The sequence below is a fragment of the Nyctibius grandis genome, chromosome 2 (genome assembly GCF_013368605.1).
Source record: "Nyctibius grandis isolate bNycGra1 chromosome 2, bNycGra1.pri, whole genome shotgun sequence".
NCBI lineage: Eukaryota > Metazoa > Chordata > Aves > Nyctibiiformes > Nyctibiidae > Nyctibius > Nyctibius grandis.
Window position 1 is genome coordinate 16,742,086 of NC_090659.1, and position 16,750 is coordinate 16,758,835.

General features: G+C 41.4%; 2 protein-coding genes across 6 annotated transcripts in view; one reads left to right on the plus strand and one right to left on the minus strand.

Annotated features, from left to right (window-relative positions):
• Positions 1-160: 160 nt before the first annotated feature.
• On the minus strand, positions 161-4,829 carry ATP5PF (ATP synthase peripheral stalk subunit F6). 3 transcript variants are annotated; one of them, XM_068421746.1, is made up of 4 exons: positions 4,583-4,829; positions 3,862-4,050; positions 2,525-2,649; positions 161-284 (listed from the first exon to the last, which is right to left on the minus strand). In XM_068421746.1, exons 2-4 carry the CDS (start codon positions 4,029-4,031, stop codon positions 256-258), a joined length of 324 nt encoding a protein of 107 aa, XP_068277847.1. In that variant the 5' UTR covers positions 4,032-4,050; positions 4,583-4,829; the 3' UTR covers positions 161-255. The 3 variants fall into 3 exon arrangements, with proteins under 3 accessions (XP_068277847.1, XP_068277856.1, XP_068277864.1); XM_068421755.1 differs by lacking the exon at positions 4,583-4,829 and adding an exon at positions 4,413-4,574; XM_068421763.1 differs by lacking the exon at positions 4,583-4,829 and adding an exon at positions 4,408-4,574.
• Positions 4,830-4,950: 121 nt separating this feature from the next.
• The window catches only part of GABPA (GA binding protein transcription factor subunit alpha), a 30,852-nt gene continuing 19,052 nt past the window's right edge, over positions 4,951-16,750 (plus strand). For 2 of the 3 annotated variants that reach the window (XM_068425349.1, XM_068425351.1), the window contains exons 1-4: positions 4,951-5,138; positions 8,926-9,023; positions 10,647-10,791; positions 11,659-11,743. In XM_068425349.1, the coding sequence (XP_068281450.1) occupies positions 8,947-9,023; positions 10,647-10,791; positions 11,659-11,743 (307 nt within the window). In that variant the 5' untranslated portion in view covers positions 4,951-5,138; positions 8,926-8,946. Of the gene's footprint in view, positions 5,139-5,541; positions 5,810-8,925; positions 9,024-10,646; positions 10,792-11,658; positions 11,744-16,750 lie in introns of those variants that run through there. The other variant, XM_068425350.1, reaches the window with a different exon arrangement.

A 16,750-nucleotide genomic window follows, 5' to 3' on the forward strand; every position in this document is an offset into this window, starting at 1 on the left:
ATCAGTGTTACAACTTCTCAGCACTAAAATGTAGCTTGGCAAAGGATTTTTGCAGTTAATATTGAGAAACACTACTCAGATGCCTCAGTTACTTAAAGAATTGATGATCACAGCTAACTATGCTCACTATACAGTTAAGAACTTATTCGCACTTCTGAAATCAGACTGAAACACTGCATTTATTAAGTTACAACTGGTGCCATGTTCAGCAACTCCATTGGTGTACACTGCTGTTTGGTATACAACCTGCCAGGATCACTTTGGAGTCTCCTCAAAGTTGGGCTCTAAAGGAGGAAGGGGGGAGAGAGAGAGAGAGAGAGAGAGAAAAGTCATATTAGTCTCTCTTTATTCCAGCCTCGAACACCACAATTCAGCTGTTATTCAAAGAAAGCTAAACATTGAGTTGGCAAGCTAAAGCGAGCTCCTGTACACTGCAGTCCACACCACCACTTACTTTCTTTATATCGGGGTATTATTGGATCTGGGCAGCACTGAAGAATAAACTACGCTGGAGACAGGTCTTTTCCACCTTAGATAAGTTATGCATAAGGTTTAAGACAGACATGCACCTTAGTAACATTCTGCCAAAACAGCTTTTAGCAACACCTGGGGCAGAGGAGAAGGCAGCAGAGAAACTGAAGAAGTCAACCAGAACATTACTGGAGATGACCCTAGTATTTCCAACATAGCTCTGATATCAAGTAACCAAGCTCTTCTTTCCTCTTGATGAGTGTCTTGGAGTTGATTAACAGAATGGAGTGCACAATTTCAACTCCACTCAGCAAAAGACATTCTCCACATACAAACAGAGGAAGGAGTTCTTGATGTTAAAGGCACAAACTCAGAAGGTTTAGGGCTTTTGGCAGGTGGGTTATTAATGCCTGTTCCTCCTTGCTACAAAGAGTCTGAGAGGTAAGGCTCAGCTTATAGTAATCTTCACTACGACAAAATAAGTTTCTACCCATCTAGCTACTTAGTTTTGAAAAGTTGTTGAAATCAGATTAAGGAGAGGCAACAGTGGTAAAAGAACATGGTTTCCCCCCTTTGTTCTCTTCCTACAGTCACACAAATTCTGTTTCATTACAAAAAAATCCTAAACTTTAATATGTATTGTTTCACATGTTACATCATAGAAATAAAACTGAATATAAAGAAACCACATCCCTAAAACTGGGGGGACAAAAAGAAACACCTACTTTAAGATCCTCAGTTTTATTTGCACCAATAACCATCTGACACCAAATTCTTCCTTAATCCAACTGAAATACCACCAAAAACCAAAATGTTTTCAGATGTGTTCTTAATCTAAATTAGTTAGTCTGATCAGAATTACAAGTCAGTGACTAGGGTGGCTTGACCTTGGCTGGATGCCAGATGCCCACCAAGCCTCATGCTCTCTTGCTTTTTCCATCCCTCTCTCCCTCCCTCCACAGGAGGGCTGAGAATAGAGACAGCATTTTTCACTCTTTTTAAAATATGTTGTCACAGAGGTGCCACGAGCATCACTGACTGGCTCAGCTGTGTCCTGCAGTGGGTCCATTTTAGAGCTGAATAGAACTGGCTCTGTCCAAGGTGTGGACACCCTCTGGCCTTTCTTGACAGAGACCAGCCTGCAGCCCCCTGCTACCAAAACCTTGCCACGCACACCAAATACACTGGCACGGTCAGAAGATTGCCGAATCCCAGCTACCAGCTGCTTACAGCTGAGAAAGACAGCTTACCCCCGCAAAACCTGACTTTAGCTAAAACAGCTTGTGAGTGATGAAGACTTTGAGCTGTAATTACATAAGCAAGCAAAAGAAACAAAGCACTATAGAAATGAGCCTATCTATTTGTAAAAAAAAAATTAAGTTGCTTTTATGTCCTAAGGCAGGCAGAGTCTGTGCAGTTTCTTTGCATTCTTGGTAAACCAATTGTCACAAGCATTCTTCTTGTCATAATTAATCCAGGTAATATGAAAATATGCTAGCACAAACTTAGAGCAGTTAAACAAAAGTCATATCCAAATAAATGAAGAAGAAGATTTAATATAATTTAGTCATGAAGTAATCATAAGTAACAAAGTTAAGTTCTATGTTCATTTTCTGAAATCACCGACTTTCCAGATCAGCTTTCAAAATTTATAAATTGCAGTTTGGATGACATAGACAACTGGTTTTCAAATTATAGTCAGCTGACCTCTTTGGGAGGATGAGAAAAACACATAGCAATAGGCCCTGGGTTATTTCTATTTCGGCTATTTCTTTAGGGTCTGTGAAGGGTAATTAAAATAGCCTGATCTAACTGCAAGTTTTGTTAAGCATCAGTATAACTAAGTCCACATCTCTACTGCAAAAGGCAAATAATCAAGAAAAGGAGTCAGATGGAATCAGATGTGAACTGTGCTAAAGTAAGGAGATTCACCAAGGCAATCTTACATGAAATTAATGGTCCAAATGAAAACTAAATGGGAATTAATTAAGAAAAGCGGTCAGTGAACATGTCCTTACTTGCAATGAGAAATTCAATAAGGTTGTTAACTCACCTTCAAATTTAAATTCTGGAAACTTGGTTAGATCTCCTTCACCATACTGTCGTTTAAGTCTAGCAAGGGATTCATTCATGTCTTTCTGAAATTCAGGGCCTGCATCAACAGGCCCTCCAGCTTGCCTAAAAAACATTAAAAGTCCTGATTAACAGTGCAGTTCTAAAATTTCATGTGGAAGTTCTAAATTTTCATGGCCATTTATGAATTAAAAACCTTTTTGACAACCAACTAAAGCAAACCATTTAAAATGTTTCTAAAAGTCAAGATATGACACACCTTAAGGCCCACTTACCTTACACGAAAACAAGGTTCTCAGCACAGGCTTTCTACTATCAATGGGGAAAATCCAAGCTACAGAGGTAGCCTTTAGAGACATAAAACCACACTGAGTATCCAGGCTTTCGGGGCGCCCAGTTTCACTTTTTCCAGGTGTGATTTCCTAACAAAATTGTGATTTGTACCTCTGCTACTTCTGAATTAGTGATCTTGGTTAGTAAAGCTTAACTGTTCTTGGAAAGAGAACGTTCTGAATACTAAACAAGCAAAAAAAACAAGAGACAGGGCACCTTGCATTCATACAGATTCAGACAGGAATTTCTTGGGATACAAATATAAAATAATTAAAACAGTATCTCTTTAGATTACCAATGCTCAGTTGTACCAACACAGATATCACTTACGACTGGTAAAGCCACCCTACACAGGCTAGTTCATATGTGTGGAAACACATATCTTCCTCCAGCAGAACTAAGTGGCTTATTTCCTTCCCAAGAATAAATTCCACAGAATTACTATAGTTTTCGTTTCCTGTTAGTTCATTCAAACATTCTAAAAATCTAAGATTCCATTTGAATGAACTGCTTATTAACTTAAGATGTTTAATGAACCAGCCTCACAGTTCCATCAATTCTCAATTGCTTTTGGAGGCTATTTCCATTCAGCTTCTAGAAACAAGACTGAAGAACAGCCATTTTCCCCAGATAAAAAAAAAAAGGGGGGGGGCTTTTTTTTTCCCCCTCTACAGAGCACATAGATGGGTAAAAATTAACATACTAGTATGTTCATGTAGTGTGCAAAAAAAGTGAGTACATTAATGCCCCATGAAGAATAACATCAGCTTTACTACTTTTTTTTTAAAGGGGGAAAAATGGGCATTTTCTGTCAAGTATGCAAGAACAAGCCTTCTCATTTGTGACACTATCAGTAAGTGTTGCAGGAAAGCACACTTTAAGTATTTAGAGACCAAACCTACAAAGCTAGCATATTTTAGCTTTTGTCAAAATCAACATTTTTCCCCTTTTGCCATCAGCCTTAAAATAATTTCCTTTACTTACTTGCTCTTTGTGTTGTATTCTCTGATCTTGTCCACGAAGAGCTTCTGAACTGGGTCGAGCTCTTTTGCCTTATTGAAGACAATAGCAGAAAGCCCCATGTTTCTGCGCAAGTGAATGGAAACAGCAGAACGAAAAATGGAAGAAAGACGCAGAATCTGATGCAGAATCATGATGGCACTAATGTATTAGCTAAAAAAAAAAAAAAGCCAAAACAGAAACACAGAATTAGTCAGTTCTTTCTGCAATGTAAATGCATAAAGGGGCAAAAGATTTAGTTCAGATATGAGCTTTAAAGCAGAAAGGATATTTAAACCAGCACGCAATCTGGGGTGAAAACTCAAGCAGCCACTGAACCCAAACAGCCACCACACCAGCCAGGACGCTGCTACGCCCCGTCCGACCGCGCACTCCGACCGACTTTGCTCGCGCCACCACCGAGACAGACAAGGAACTTCAAGTTTTCTCTTGTTTAAAGAAAAAAGCAACAACTTTAACCCAGCAGCAGCGGCTGCCGGTTCCAGCGCTCCCCGCCATCTCTGTCCCCACCTCACCCGCCCGGGAACCCCCCGCAGGCGGCGGGGCCGGCAGGCGCCCTTAGCCCCGGGTGCCGCAAGCGCAAGCCGACAGAAGAGGAGCGGCCCGCGGCCCCCGGCCCCCGCCGGCGCCGCGGGAGGAAGGGCAGAGGGGCGCCGCGGGGCCGCCCCGGCCCAGCTCCAGTCACCTTGGGAGAGCCTCCGCCACCACCGCCCCGGGTCCGCACCGCCCCCCGCGCAATGCACGCCGGGAAGCCGCCCCGTCCCAGCGGCCCTATGCAGCCACAGCGCTGAGCCCCGCGGCTGCGCGCACGGGGCCCCCGAGGCGGCGGCGCCCGCCTACACCGCACCGCACCGCACGGCCCCGCTATTAGCCGGGGAGGAGAGGGAGCACGGGAGGAGCCCACCGCTCCCCGTTACCGCCGGATGTAAGCGATGCGCTTCCGGGTGAGGGGAAACGGTTCGGGGTGACAGGCGACACCAGCCCCGCCCCCCGCCCGCGGATTGGCGGCGCGCGGGGGCCGCCGGGAGCTGTAGTTCTCGCCCCTGCGCGGGGGGTGGCGGTGTCGGCGTGCCCTGCCCGCCCGGGCCCGCGCTAGGCCGCGCTGCCCAATCCCGAGCGGGCGACGGCTTCCTCAGGGCGGCGGCGGTGGGACGCGCTGGAGCTGCGAGGGCCGCGGCCGGCTGGAGGTGTCGTGCGACCGCTCCGCTGGGGGCCGGGACTGCGGACGGCGGCGGTGGCGGGTAAGAGCGCGCGGCGCGGCCCGGCCTGGCGGCGCGGCCCAACCCGTGTTTTGTTTCCGTTTCTCCCCGGCGCCGCGAGTCTCATTTCCGTTTCGGGTTCAAACAACGATGAGGCGCCGCGGGGAGGAGAGGGGGAAGCGGGCGGGGTGGCGGGGGGAGAACGGGTGCCTGCGGAGAGGAGCGGCCTCGCATGGCCGCGGGTGTGCGCCTGGCTGCGGCGCCGCCTGCCTGGCCGCGGGGAGGCCCATGACGGCGGCCCCGTGGCCGGAGGAGCGGGCTGGGGCGCCCCGTCCCGAGGGGCCTCGGCGCCTCCGGGTCAGGTCGCCGGGCACGCCGCGGGCGGGAAATGGAGCTGGCGGCTGCGGCGGGGTGCGGGGCAGAGCCGCTCGGGCAGCGCGGCGGAGCTGGGGCGGCGGGGGCGGGAGGAGGGTGAAGCCCTCCCGCCGCAGGTCCTGCTGTCGGGGCTGGGAGCAAGCGAGTCAGACAGCCCGGACCAAAGTCCGTGAGCCCTCACCGGGGCGTAAAAGCTTATCTGCACTTGTAAAAACTTATTTTGGGTGAAAACGCAAGAGGGTGTTTGGTATCTAACTTCGTTTGCTTCCTGGTGTTCGGCCAGGTACGTGCTGCACAACCACTTCTCCCAGTTCGGATTTAGATTCTAACTCCTGACGGTAAGGAAGGAAAAGACTTGAAATCTGGCATGACTCAGTCCCTTTTAGTGGTCCACTGTCTTTGTCTTAAATCCCAGCTGGCTGATAACTTGGAAAAGCTGATCTGTAAAGGATAGGTTGTCTGTTTGTGTTGGTATTTACCAATCCTAATAATAAGAGGGATGCGTAGTACCAGCTCTTCCACCAACAACTGAACCACGGGAACGTTTCGGGAGCCACAAATGTCTCCAGTGACTGGACTTCAGTATCACTTGATAATGCATGTGGGCTCCAGTAGTTGCCCCCACTTCACAGTTGTATGGTACAATAACAAATGCTCGTTCTAGTAGTGAGTTTGTGCCCCTGTCATGATGGGCTTGTTACTTAATTCCTTATGTTCCAAGAAGAAGAAAAGATAGATCTCAACTATGGGGTTTCTGCCCTGACTGCAAATGCCAAACTGTAAAAGATAGTGATGTAGCACTGGGCTGTTGTACAGGGAAAAAAAGGCTCTGTTAAGAGGTGCCTTCTCTTAAGTTAGTGGAAGTCTGTGTTGGGCATTATGGTCAGATTCCTTCTTGGATAACAGTAAGTCTTAGGGCTTTTTAGGTTAAAAGACAAGAACAAACAGAAATCAGTAGGCTGTAACTTCCACAAATCAAGCGGTTTTATATGTTCCTCCAAACAAATGCTGCTGTTGTGGTATTCCTACCACATCGACCGTCCTAGCAAACGAGGCTGAGTTCTCTTGTTTCTCAGTAGCCTTCAGGGAAGGCTTAGGAAGCTTAGTCCCATCTTGAACCTATGTACGCTTGCAGTCTCTGCATCATCCTGTAGCAACAAATTTTGCTAGACTTGGTGTGAAATGTTTATATCATCAAGAGTCTCTCTATTCTAGCATAGGAAAAAGTGAATAATTTTCCCCATTAGGTTTCTCTGAACTGTTAATAACTTAACATGTTTTCATAATGTTACTTTTCCTCTTTCCACCCATCATCTCCCTTTCTTGCATCTCTGCTCAATGGAACCATCTTTTTTCCTCTTTCTGTACCTGCTGCCTGTGCCTGTGCTCCCCTCTTCTACCTCCCCAGGGTAACCAGAAATGTAGCGGAGCCTGCGAGATGCAACAGCAAACAGCCTTTGAAGAGTGAGTGAACAGTTAATAGTCCAGATGCCAATATGGAGTCCAATCCATAAGGACTTCAACATGTCTTACCTAATTTTATACAGTTACTGTGCTGTTATAATATTTACTCACTGTGCAGCACTTTGCATTTACCAGTATTGAAGGTTTTCTGCCAGAAATCATTCAAGATGGTGAGCTCTCTCCGCAGGTCTGCACAATTTTCGCAATAAATAAATTGGGAATATGTCAAGGGAAATAAATCCCAGCCTAACCCCTTTTGTGACCTTACTGGTAAGCTCCCTCACAAAAAAAAAAGTGATAACTTATTCTTGTTGTTTTGTGTTTTTAATCTGATTGCTTATACAGGAAAGGATTTCCCCCTTTTTTATGGTGCCAGTTAGCTTCTTTAGGAGTTTTCTGTGAGGGACTTTGCTCAAACCTTAATTCTGAAAAATTTAACAGTCAACCGGATCACCTGTGATCATGCAGGTGTCAGTTCTTTCAGATATTTAATTAAGCTTGTCTGCATTCTTCAGGAGTAGTGTTTGATTCTTCCCAGTTTATCGTGAAGATGATATACAAGATTAAGTGATATGGAAACTGGACTTTCGGGATGCTGTTCAGTGGACACTACTACTCCAGTTCAGTGGACCTTACCCTGGCGGTTTGGGGGTTTTCACGGAGTCAGATCTGTGAGCAGAACAGATCGTGGGTTTGCTTCAAGTAGTGAGATATTAATGAGGTGCCGTTTGCTTCCTGTCTAGCCCTGGTAGCTTCTTACAGATTGATATCCCATGCAGCACTTGATTTCATCAAAACTAATTTTACATAATAGTTTTTGAAGGACATAATAAGATGAACAGTTTGAATTTCTTTAAACCTTTTCTGTAACAACTGTACAACTTAGTTGGTTACTATTCCTTTTGAGAAGTTTTAAAGTTTAGTAAGTTCCCTTATTAACTTGTCTTTAATAGATTCTCCTAGTTGGGTTTGCGATAGACTAGTCCCTGGGAAAGAATGATTCCAAGATGGAAACCTTTCTAATCTCTTCTATTGTGGATATTTAAATACTAGCATGTTTTGCATTTTCTACTGTGCTTTTTTTCCTCTGTATTCGTATTGCCTAGTCCTTTTCCTATAAGTTGGTGATGTTATTTATTGTAAACTATTAGTATAATTTGGCCCAGTTCTTTATCATGTGTATTTCATACTTATGATGTATGGGATGGTTAGTGAAACATGATAATACTATATAAACTATGTCTTTACAGACCAAATGCTGTAATTCTTTCTTTCCGCCTTATGTTCCAACAGACTCTAGTATTCTACAGGGCATGAAAATCTGCAGTGTCAATGAGAATATCATCACGGAATAGCTTTCCTTTTAATTGCTAACATACTGCATTAGTTTGGGACTTAACAAGATGCATTCATTATGCACATATCATCGAGTGATCGCCCATGAGAGGGATGGGTGGAAAGATGGGACAGTCAATAAACGCTTTATTTTTGACTTTATTTACTTATGAGGAAATCATGGATCTTCTGTCTAGCTTCCTCTTGCAGCATTTTATGTAAGATGCTGCTTACATTTATAAGGAGCATCTTTCAGCCTTGCTGGGAAGGTAGGATGTCGCTGAATCTAGATGGCAAAATACGCATAACTGTCAAAGAATTTTCAGAAGTTCTTTGCAACCAGCCACTAAAAGCTGTAGTTGGCTTGTAACAAAAAACGTTCAGTAAATTTGGATGCCTCAAAGAAAATCGGGATTTGGGCTCTGTGCTAATGTCCATTTATAGTCCTGGGTTTGTGCATAGAACGTTTGTTTGAGGAACAGGTATTGTCATCTATTTTGTGAAATCTGTGTTAGCTTTTGACTTTATTTTTTTGGTGAATTCTTGTCTTTCAAAACTATCCTGGTATTTGGTTTGAAAAATGTTTGATAGGACACAACCCATCATCTAGTTTTGTTGATTTGTGACTTACAAAAAAATTCTTTTCTGTTCATAGCTCACTTAAGACATTTTAGCCATGACTAAGAGAGAGGCAGAGGAGCTGATAGAAATAGAAATTGATGGAACTGAGAAACAAGAATGCACTGAAGAAAGGTATGTATTGTCTTTTCTTTCTGGGTCCTTAGGCTGCAATTCATTTATTTATTTGTTTTCTTTAATTGGTTTCAGATCTGTGGCTGCACACACTAAGTTTGGTTATTCAGATTTATTATTAGATATTGTTTAATGCTTCAGAGATGGCCATGGTTATGAAATAAGTACAAGAGTTTTCTAGCTAGGCGAAAGAAGTAACTTTAAACGGGCAGAAGTAACTGGCTCAGTGTGATCTCCCTAATCCTGCTGTTGATTGTTTCCAGTTGTTTGACTTTCTTGCTGGATATGAAGTTCTTAGTTTTGCTTGCGCTCTCTTCAGTTTTTCTGTTTCTTATCTAATTGAATGGTGCTTTTCTTGAAGTGGAACTGTAGCCACTATAGTGTGGCTATGCCAGTGTAGTGCTATCCTGTTCTTTGATCTTAATTGCTTAAATCCCAAACCATTTTGTTTATCTTATGCTATGTTCTTAGTAATTCTCTTCACCTACTTTCACGTCTGTAGGAATATGTCTACATGTATGTGCTGCAAACGTTTCAGCTTCAGTGTATTCTTCTGTAATTGAAGTGAACCTTTCTGTTTCTCCAGTCCATTGCTTTAGTGTTATACATTTGTTTTTAACAGAGCAGAAATGCTGTTCTGTATCTATTGACTGTATTGTTGTTAGGGCCATTGAAATGGTAGATACTGAAGTCTGATATCCTTTGACTTAATTATCGCAACCTGTTTTTTTCTTCTTAATGCTTCCCTCCTAATTTTTACAACTGTTTTTGAAAGCACAGAGGGGCAGTTAATGTGTTGGATAGAAATAGCTGAGTCTGGTAGGTGACCTGTTTTGGAGAAACGATTCAAAACCACTTATTAGTTTCTTCATATTCTGAGCTCCTTGTATATTTTTACTACTTACAAACTGACTACATCACTATACTTTCTGATTTCCTTCTGTGTAAATGTAGAGAGACCAACTGTCTAAGGTCGTTGTTAAGACACGAGTCTCATAACATTGATGTTTCTGAATGCCTTATGCCAATACTGTCATCATTTTAGTGCAGGACAACCACGACGCATGACTAATGTTTCCTTCGAGGCTTCATGTTGCTGTAGTTCTTTCTGGTTGTCTCTTGTGTGCATTAAGCTTATCCTTGTGCTGACTGGTGAAAAGACATGGGCAATTACTCTGTATGAGAGTGGATGTTTTTTCCTCCTTTTTCTCCTTTTAACTTTCCTGTTAAGTTTCTGTGTTTGTTTTTAACTTGAATATCTTCTCAATACAGTCAGGGCAAGGCAAATAGAATTAGTTTACTCTACATGCAAGTTAATAATGTATGATATACTAATCATGACTTAATCTCTTGAAAATGGTGACCTGAAAATAATCTTGGTATTTATCCTAGCTTCTTAGTGGCAGCAGGATAAAAGAAGAGTTACACAGCTGTAAAATCAATGGGACCAAATTTAGTAATTCGCTTTCTACTCAAGCTAAGAGTTTTTCTGGATGGTATTAAGATTGCAGTCAGTATTAACCTTTTATGGTAGTTTACTTCTACCTTGTTTTTTTTAAGCTTTCCTGTACCTACTGTGTTAATATGTAGGTAACAATTTGTTGTATTAATTTTGTATTTAAGCATCGTTGAGCAAACCTACACCACAGCAGAATTTGTGAGTCAAGCTATTGACATCAATGAACCAGTTGGAAATCTTAAGAAGTTGCTGGAACCCAGACTGCAGTGTTCCTTGGATGCACATGAAATTTGCCTGCAAGATATCCAGGTAAATTGAAAGGCTATGAAAGATTTAACCTCTTAATAGAGAAGCATTTTACATACTTTGTCCCTTTCTTCCATTGTGGTATATTAATTACAATTAGGAGTTTAATTTTATGTCGAGTTCATTATCATCAGACCGTTTAATATGCACACACTAATTCAGTGTGAATAAAATGAAAATATTTTTGAGGTTCCTGGGGTGAAGGTAAGAAAGCAAAAAATTACCACCTTGCAAGTGAAAGAAGAATGAGGGCAATGACAATACTGTCTTCCCTTGAGGTAGCCCACATCATTTGTGGCTGCATGAACTTCCGTGAGTCTAATCTTGTTTTGAATCTGAACAAAGCGAGAAGGTTTTTATACTATTCAGGTCCATAGGTAGCAAAACATTACTCAAGAAGTTCCACCCCCACTCTGTTTTTACAGGCATCACCACATGTTAGTATAACTGGTTCGCATTGTGTTTATCTGCATGTTTTATTTGTAGTTATAATCAGATATCTGTGTCTTCTCCAGAAACAACAGGGAGAATACTGCTTTAAAGTCAAGAATTTTTATGTGTTAAAAGCTAAGAAAAGCAACTGTAGATACTTTTCATAAAGTGAAGGTGCTCCCAGGTATTGCATTGCTTTTTCTTAGGTTAAAAAATGTCCCTGTAAGTGAAACTACCTTAAACAGAACAGAGTAGCAAGTTTTAAATTTGATCAAACTCTTTCTGTCATGTACTGTGACTACACAGTACTAAAAATATTTGCACGTTTCGTCAAAAAATTTGCTGCAGACACTAAGTGTTTCTAAAGTTTAAAGGAGAATCAGTTTCTTATAACTGTGAGACTAATACATGTTTTTAATTTTCTTTGCTTTTATCAAGCTGGACCCAGATCGAAGCCTTTTTGATCAAGGAGTGAAAACAGATGGAACAGTGCAACTCAGTGTGCAAGTAATATCTAGGCAAGGTAAGCAGTTATGTTTGTTTGCTGTACAAACAAATTAATATTGTAGGAGTGCTTATGAGCAAACCTAATCCCCTACTGTTTCTAGCTGTAAAATTGAGAAAATCACTGAATGGTCACATAGCTTCAGAATGTCTCTCTCATTGTGTACTGTGGTTATAAGTAGTAGTAATTAAGATAAATTAAGTCATGGACTGATGCCATTTGAAAAGTTTTTTATAGTAACTTCATATCAATTTCTAAGTAAAAAAAAAAAACAAAAACAAAACACAACCCAAAAAAAACCCCCCCAAAACACAAAAAAATCCCACAAAACCCAGACAAGCCTGGGTCAAATAGTGACAGTTACAGTATGAGGCTTTCATTAAGGATGAGTTGTTACTCATACCAGACCAAGTATCTAAGCAGGCAAAAGATTTTTGTCTAGGTAGATGACAGTTTCATCGTTTTGAGGTGAGCGAACTTGTGTGCTTCATGAACAATTAGAGTATGAGAGTATATGTAGCTAACTGAATATTGATGTGAAAGGCTGGCATCACTATGTATTGTCTGTTTTCTTTGGATGAGTGGACGTTCATGTTGGGCTGTGGGAACAGCAACAGATGTTTGTTGCCATATTTTCAAACAAGCAGTGACAACAAGTTGCTACTGTGGTGGAGAATCTTCGATTATCTGTTTTGAGTTGTGTCAGTATTTATTAAACATAACCTTTTGCAAACTGTGAGGTATATAGTGCACTCCACTGTATTCTCCAGGCTCAGAGTTTGTGTGTGCTTCAGATCAAGAATGCTTGTCTTTGATTTGTCTGCATTTCTGAAAAGGTGACTGGCAAGAGACATTTCGATCTTGCAGTTTTGATAAAGTGAACTGGTCTTACGTTTGACTGATAGCTCACTTAAAAACACTGGGGTAAGTCACAGTTCTTTCAGCCTGTGCTGGTGTTGCTACAGCTGCTGCTACTGGAACTTCTTTAGTGTTCCATTAATCTTACAAAAGACAGGCTTGCCTTATAGTAACACCTACACACACACAAAAAAAAGAATAAAAGAAAATTAGAAAACCCTGTCTGATGAATTGTGATGATGTAATTGGACTATAACAGGGGAAATCCATTTTTTGTGATTAATATTCATTTAAAATTGATAGGTTTGATGCCCTTTTGATATGTCTGTTGTAAACAACCCATCTTATGAGGTTGTGATGTTAGACGTTGTCTTCAGTGAGTGGTGGCAGTCAGCAAAGCAGATTAGCAAAATTTGGGGAGCATGTTTTGTTTTCTTGTGGGTGTAGATGAGACAGAAGAAAGCCTTTCTGTTTTGTATTAACAGTGTTAAGTAAGACTGATGGTTTGCATTTAATGCTGAGCGTCAGATGACTAGTGCTAGGTTGAATCCTCAGTTCCCTGCACGTAATAGGGATTGAACTACCTTTCTGGTTTTAAAAACAGAGTAGAAATATCCTTCACAGAACTAGAATAACTGCTCTTAATTCGTGCCCAGTAACTTGTAGTAGGCAGTGCTCAGACTTCCATTTTCAAAAGGATGCAGGTGATAAATATCTTCACTATTATCTTCCATTTTCTTCCTCTGTTGTTTGGGTTTTTTTCTTCTTTAACGTAAAACTGAGGTGCATGCCCATATAGCATGGGGAGCTGCCTTTTTTTTTTTCTTCCTTCTCTATCTCTCTCCTTAAAAGAAACACCTGAGTATTAAGTACTTTTGTATAACTTCAGAACAATCCTCCGTGTTGTTTTTCAGGCCATGATACTTGACACTTAAGCAACTCATAAGAAATCTTTATGTTGAAGGCAAGTAAAATATGGCAGGACAGAATACCAGAAAATAAACAGCATGGATATAAATAATAAAAGGAAGATACTTGCATCACTAACAGGGCAATGGACTTATTACTCTGACTGCAGTGTCCCTTTGAGACAGAGGGGAAAAAACCAGCTTCTTATGTCATCCGCATATTTTTCTTGTATGGATGAGGTATAGAAAGATTCTAGATTTAATTATTTTTATTTTTTCCCCAACTTGTATAATATATAGAATTCAGGTAGCTGTAATCAGTGATGCTAATCCTTGTGATGCACTGGGCTCTCTTATTTCTTAAGAGACAGGCTGTTATGTCAGTTCAGGTGTTCTATCAAATTTTGATTAGTCATCTGTAAATTCAAAGGAATAAACACCAGCTGAAATATAGTCCATTGTAGTTCTTTTACAGCATTTAATACAAAGATATTTTATCTGCTGTAACTTATATTAAGATATCAGTGCTGTTTATTCTTTTTACTAGAAAGACCATTCTGTCACTGCACCTTGCCTTAGCTCCTTTCTTCTGGTTTGAAGGATGGAAATGTACATGGTTTTCCTGCCATTGTGAGGACAGCAATTTTGAGTGCAGCCCTGTTCTATACTCCTCTGAACTAAGCCTCTTGCAAGTCTGTGGAGATCCCATCGTATGTCAGAGAATTTTAAAAAAAGCTTTAATTTTGAAGAGCTCAATAGCAAATATTTTGGTCTTTTTTTTAATCCAGACACAAGTTTTATCTGATCAAGGCTTTCTCCTGCCTGTCTGACTATAGATATCAGATTAACATTTTGCCATCCTTAAGCTGTTGAGGTTGATAGATGTGGGGTTTTTTTCTTGAAATATGATCAAATGGATTCTGACCCTATCTTTAGTTGCTTACATTTTTTTTCTTTTTTTTTTTTTTTTAAAAAAGAAAAGAAACGGGTAGCCAGGGAGAGAAGATGGACTTTCAGGTTGTAAATTCCAGTGCTGGGTGTATGGCATATGTTGAAATCTTTTTTGGAAAAACTTCAGAGGTGGAAGATCTGGCTGGCAGTCTGTCACCTGAAGGAATCTTTTCTTGCTTTTTCTACTTCCTTAATCAACAGAGTAGAGGCAAGCTTGAATGGAAGTACTTGGCACACTTTTTCAGATGAACTGTGGGAGACAGAGATACTAGATTGAAAGGGCTAGAATGAGAGCAGCGATCTCTGACAGTCATTGGTTTGAGCAATAGGAGGAGAGAAACCTGTATTATGGAGGTGGACAATGTAGTTTTGCTTTCTGTTTCTTGTTGTTTGCAAAGTATATGAACAGGTAGTCCAGTTAACCTGCCATTCAAGTCGTTCACATACCCCTTAAACAAGTCAAGGCCGTGTTTGTGAATGGAAGTGTCTGTAGCTGCTGTTTGTGTTGAGCTCAGTTCTCTCTGTTTATGCGCACCCAAAGCACACCTGCAAGATTAACATTTTCGCGAACAGATGCTGTTCCACCTACTTTTTAAATGCTTGACTGACGTAAGAGGTTAGTGTCTAGCTGCTTTGAGAATTTCTGAGCATGTGTATGTAGCTGTACTGTAGATACTTACACAAATTTTGGGACTAAGTGGTGGTTAAGCACAAAAGGTTCTTTGGATTTAGGTAGCTGAAGTCCGAGTCCTGTTTTAAGTGTGTAACTCCTCATTTGGCTGTGGTTTCTAAACTGTTTTTTGCAATAACTAGGCTTTTATTATTTTTGGTATGTAAAGGAACAATTCATAAGTGTAATGAAACATATTGATTAGATTAAATGTGCAGTTTGACTAATGCCCTGCTCTGGCTGTGGTTAATACTAGACATTTCAAGGAAAAAAACCCGGGTTGCCTGTAGGTCAGTCTTAACCCTAGTATATTCTCTAGCTTCAGACAATTAGCAGTGAAGGGGCTTGTACTGGCAATGTCTGGACATGTCTTGATAGCTAATGTCCTTGAATTTTTGTACTTTTTGTACCAGTTTATACTTCTGGGGTGTGTGACATTGTCACATTATGTTCCACAACTTACATGCTGTCCAAGGAAGACCGGACATCTGTTTTCTTAGGCAGTAGGTGAAGGGAGAGATGTGAGAAGAGATGCAGACAAACCCAGTGAATTAATGTTGATCTGACGTTGCAATAGGTTAGGTGGCAGACTGTACTTTTGATTGTAAGCTGATTCCTCTACAGAGACTCATCACTTTGATCTCCATGTTTGCATTATGGAAAAAGCAGTAAATTCACAGTTCTTTTGACATGTAGTTACTTGACAGACAGTTAATTATTTTGTTGAGCACTAGTGAACTGTTCCTCTCTAGAAGCTTTTTTCTTTACTTTCTTTTTTGAAGATCAAAAATTGAATCTTAACCCTTAGTGTTTTCCCTTACATTTTTGTCCTGGTTTTCCTGGGGTGGAATCATAGAATCAATTTTCTGTTCAGAAAAGCTGCATTTTTGAGAGGACTGCAGCACCCAATGTGATGGGAACAAAGTTGATAAGACACTTTGTTTTAATTTGCGGCCAGCCATGGTATGCAGGCTTCCATGGTGATCAGGGCCCTTAGGAGTTTGAGTTAGCCAGGTGCTTAAGCTATGAGGAGTGAAAGCCAGGGCAGCTGACCCAGGCTGGCCGACGGAAGTATCCCATACCATAACGTCACGTTCACTATAAATTGGAAAGTTTTCTGGGGACAGCCCTCTCTTCTCAATGGTCACCATCCCTGGAGGGTCTCGCCTGTCATTCTGCTCCCAAGGCTTGGCTCTCCCGTTTGTTGTGACCATCACACAGTGTTCGACATCTGGCATTCACTGCTGGGAGTGCACAGCTCGTGACCACTACATGGGCTGAGTATAACTCTGTGTATTCTATATCAGCATTAGTACTAATATTAGGGGGGTTTTATTTTATTAAATCTGTTTCCATTTAAACCCACGGTCTCCTTCCTTTTCCAGATTCCCCTTCAGGCTGGGGAGGGGTCATTGGGTGATAGAACAGCTGGTTATAGTTTAGCCCCAGATGCGGGCTAAACAGAGACACATTTGTATCTGACTTTAAAACAGGCCTGTGCTGTGCATGTTAATCTTAGATGGCCTAGGTAAAACACTCTCCTAAGTAAGGTACTTGTTTGCTTTTTCTTCATGTTTGCTGCTTCATCTAATCAGCCTCTTACTGGTTGTCTACATCTATTTTCGCTTCCTTAATTTC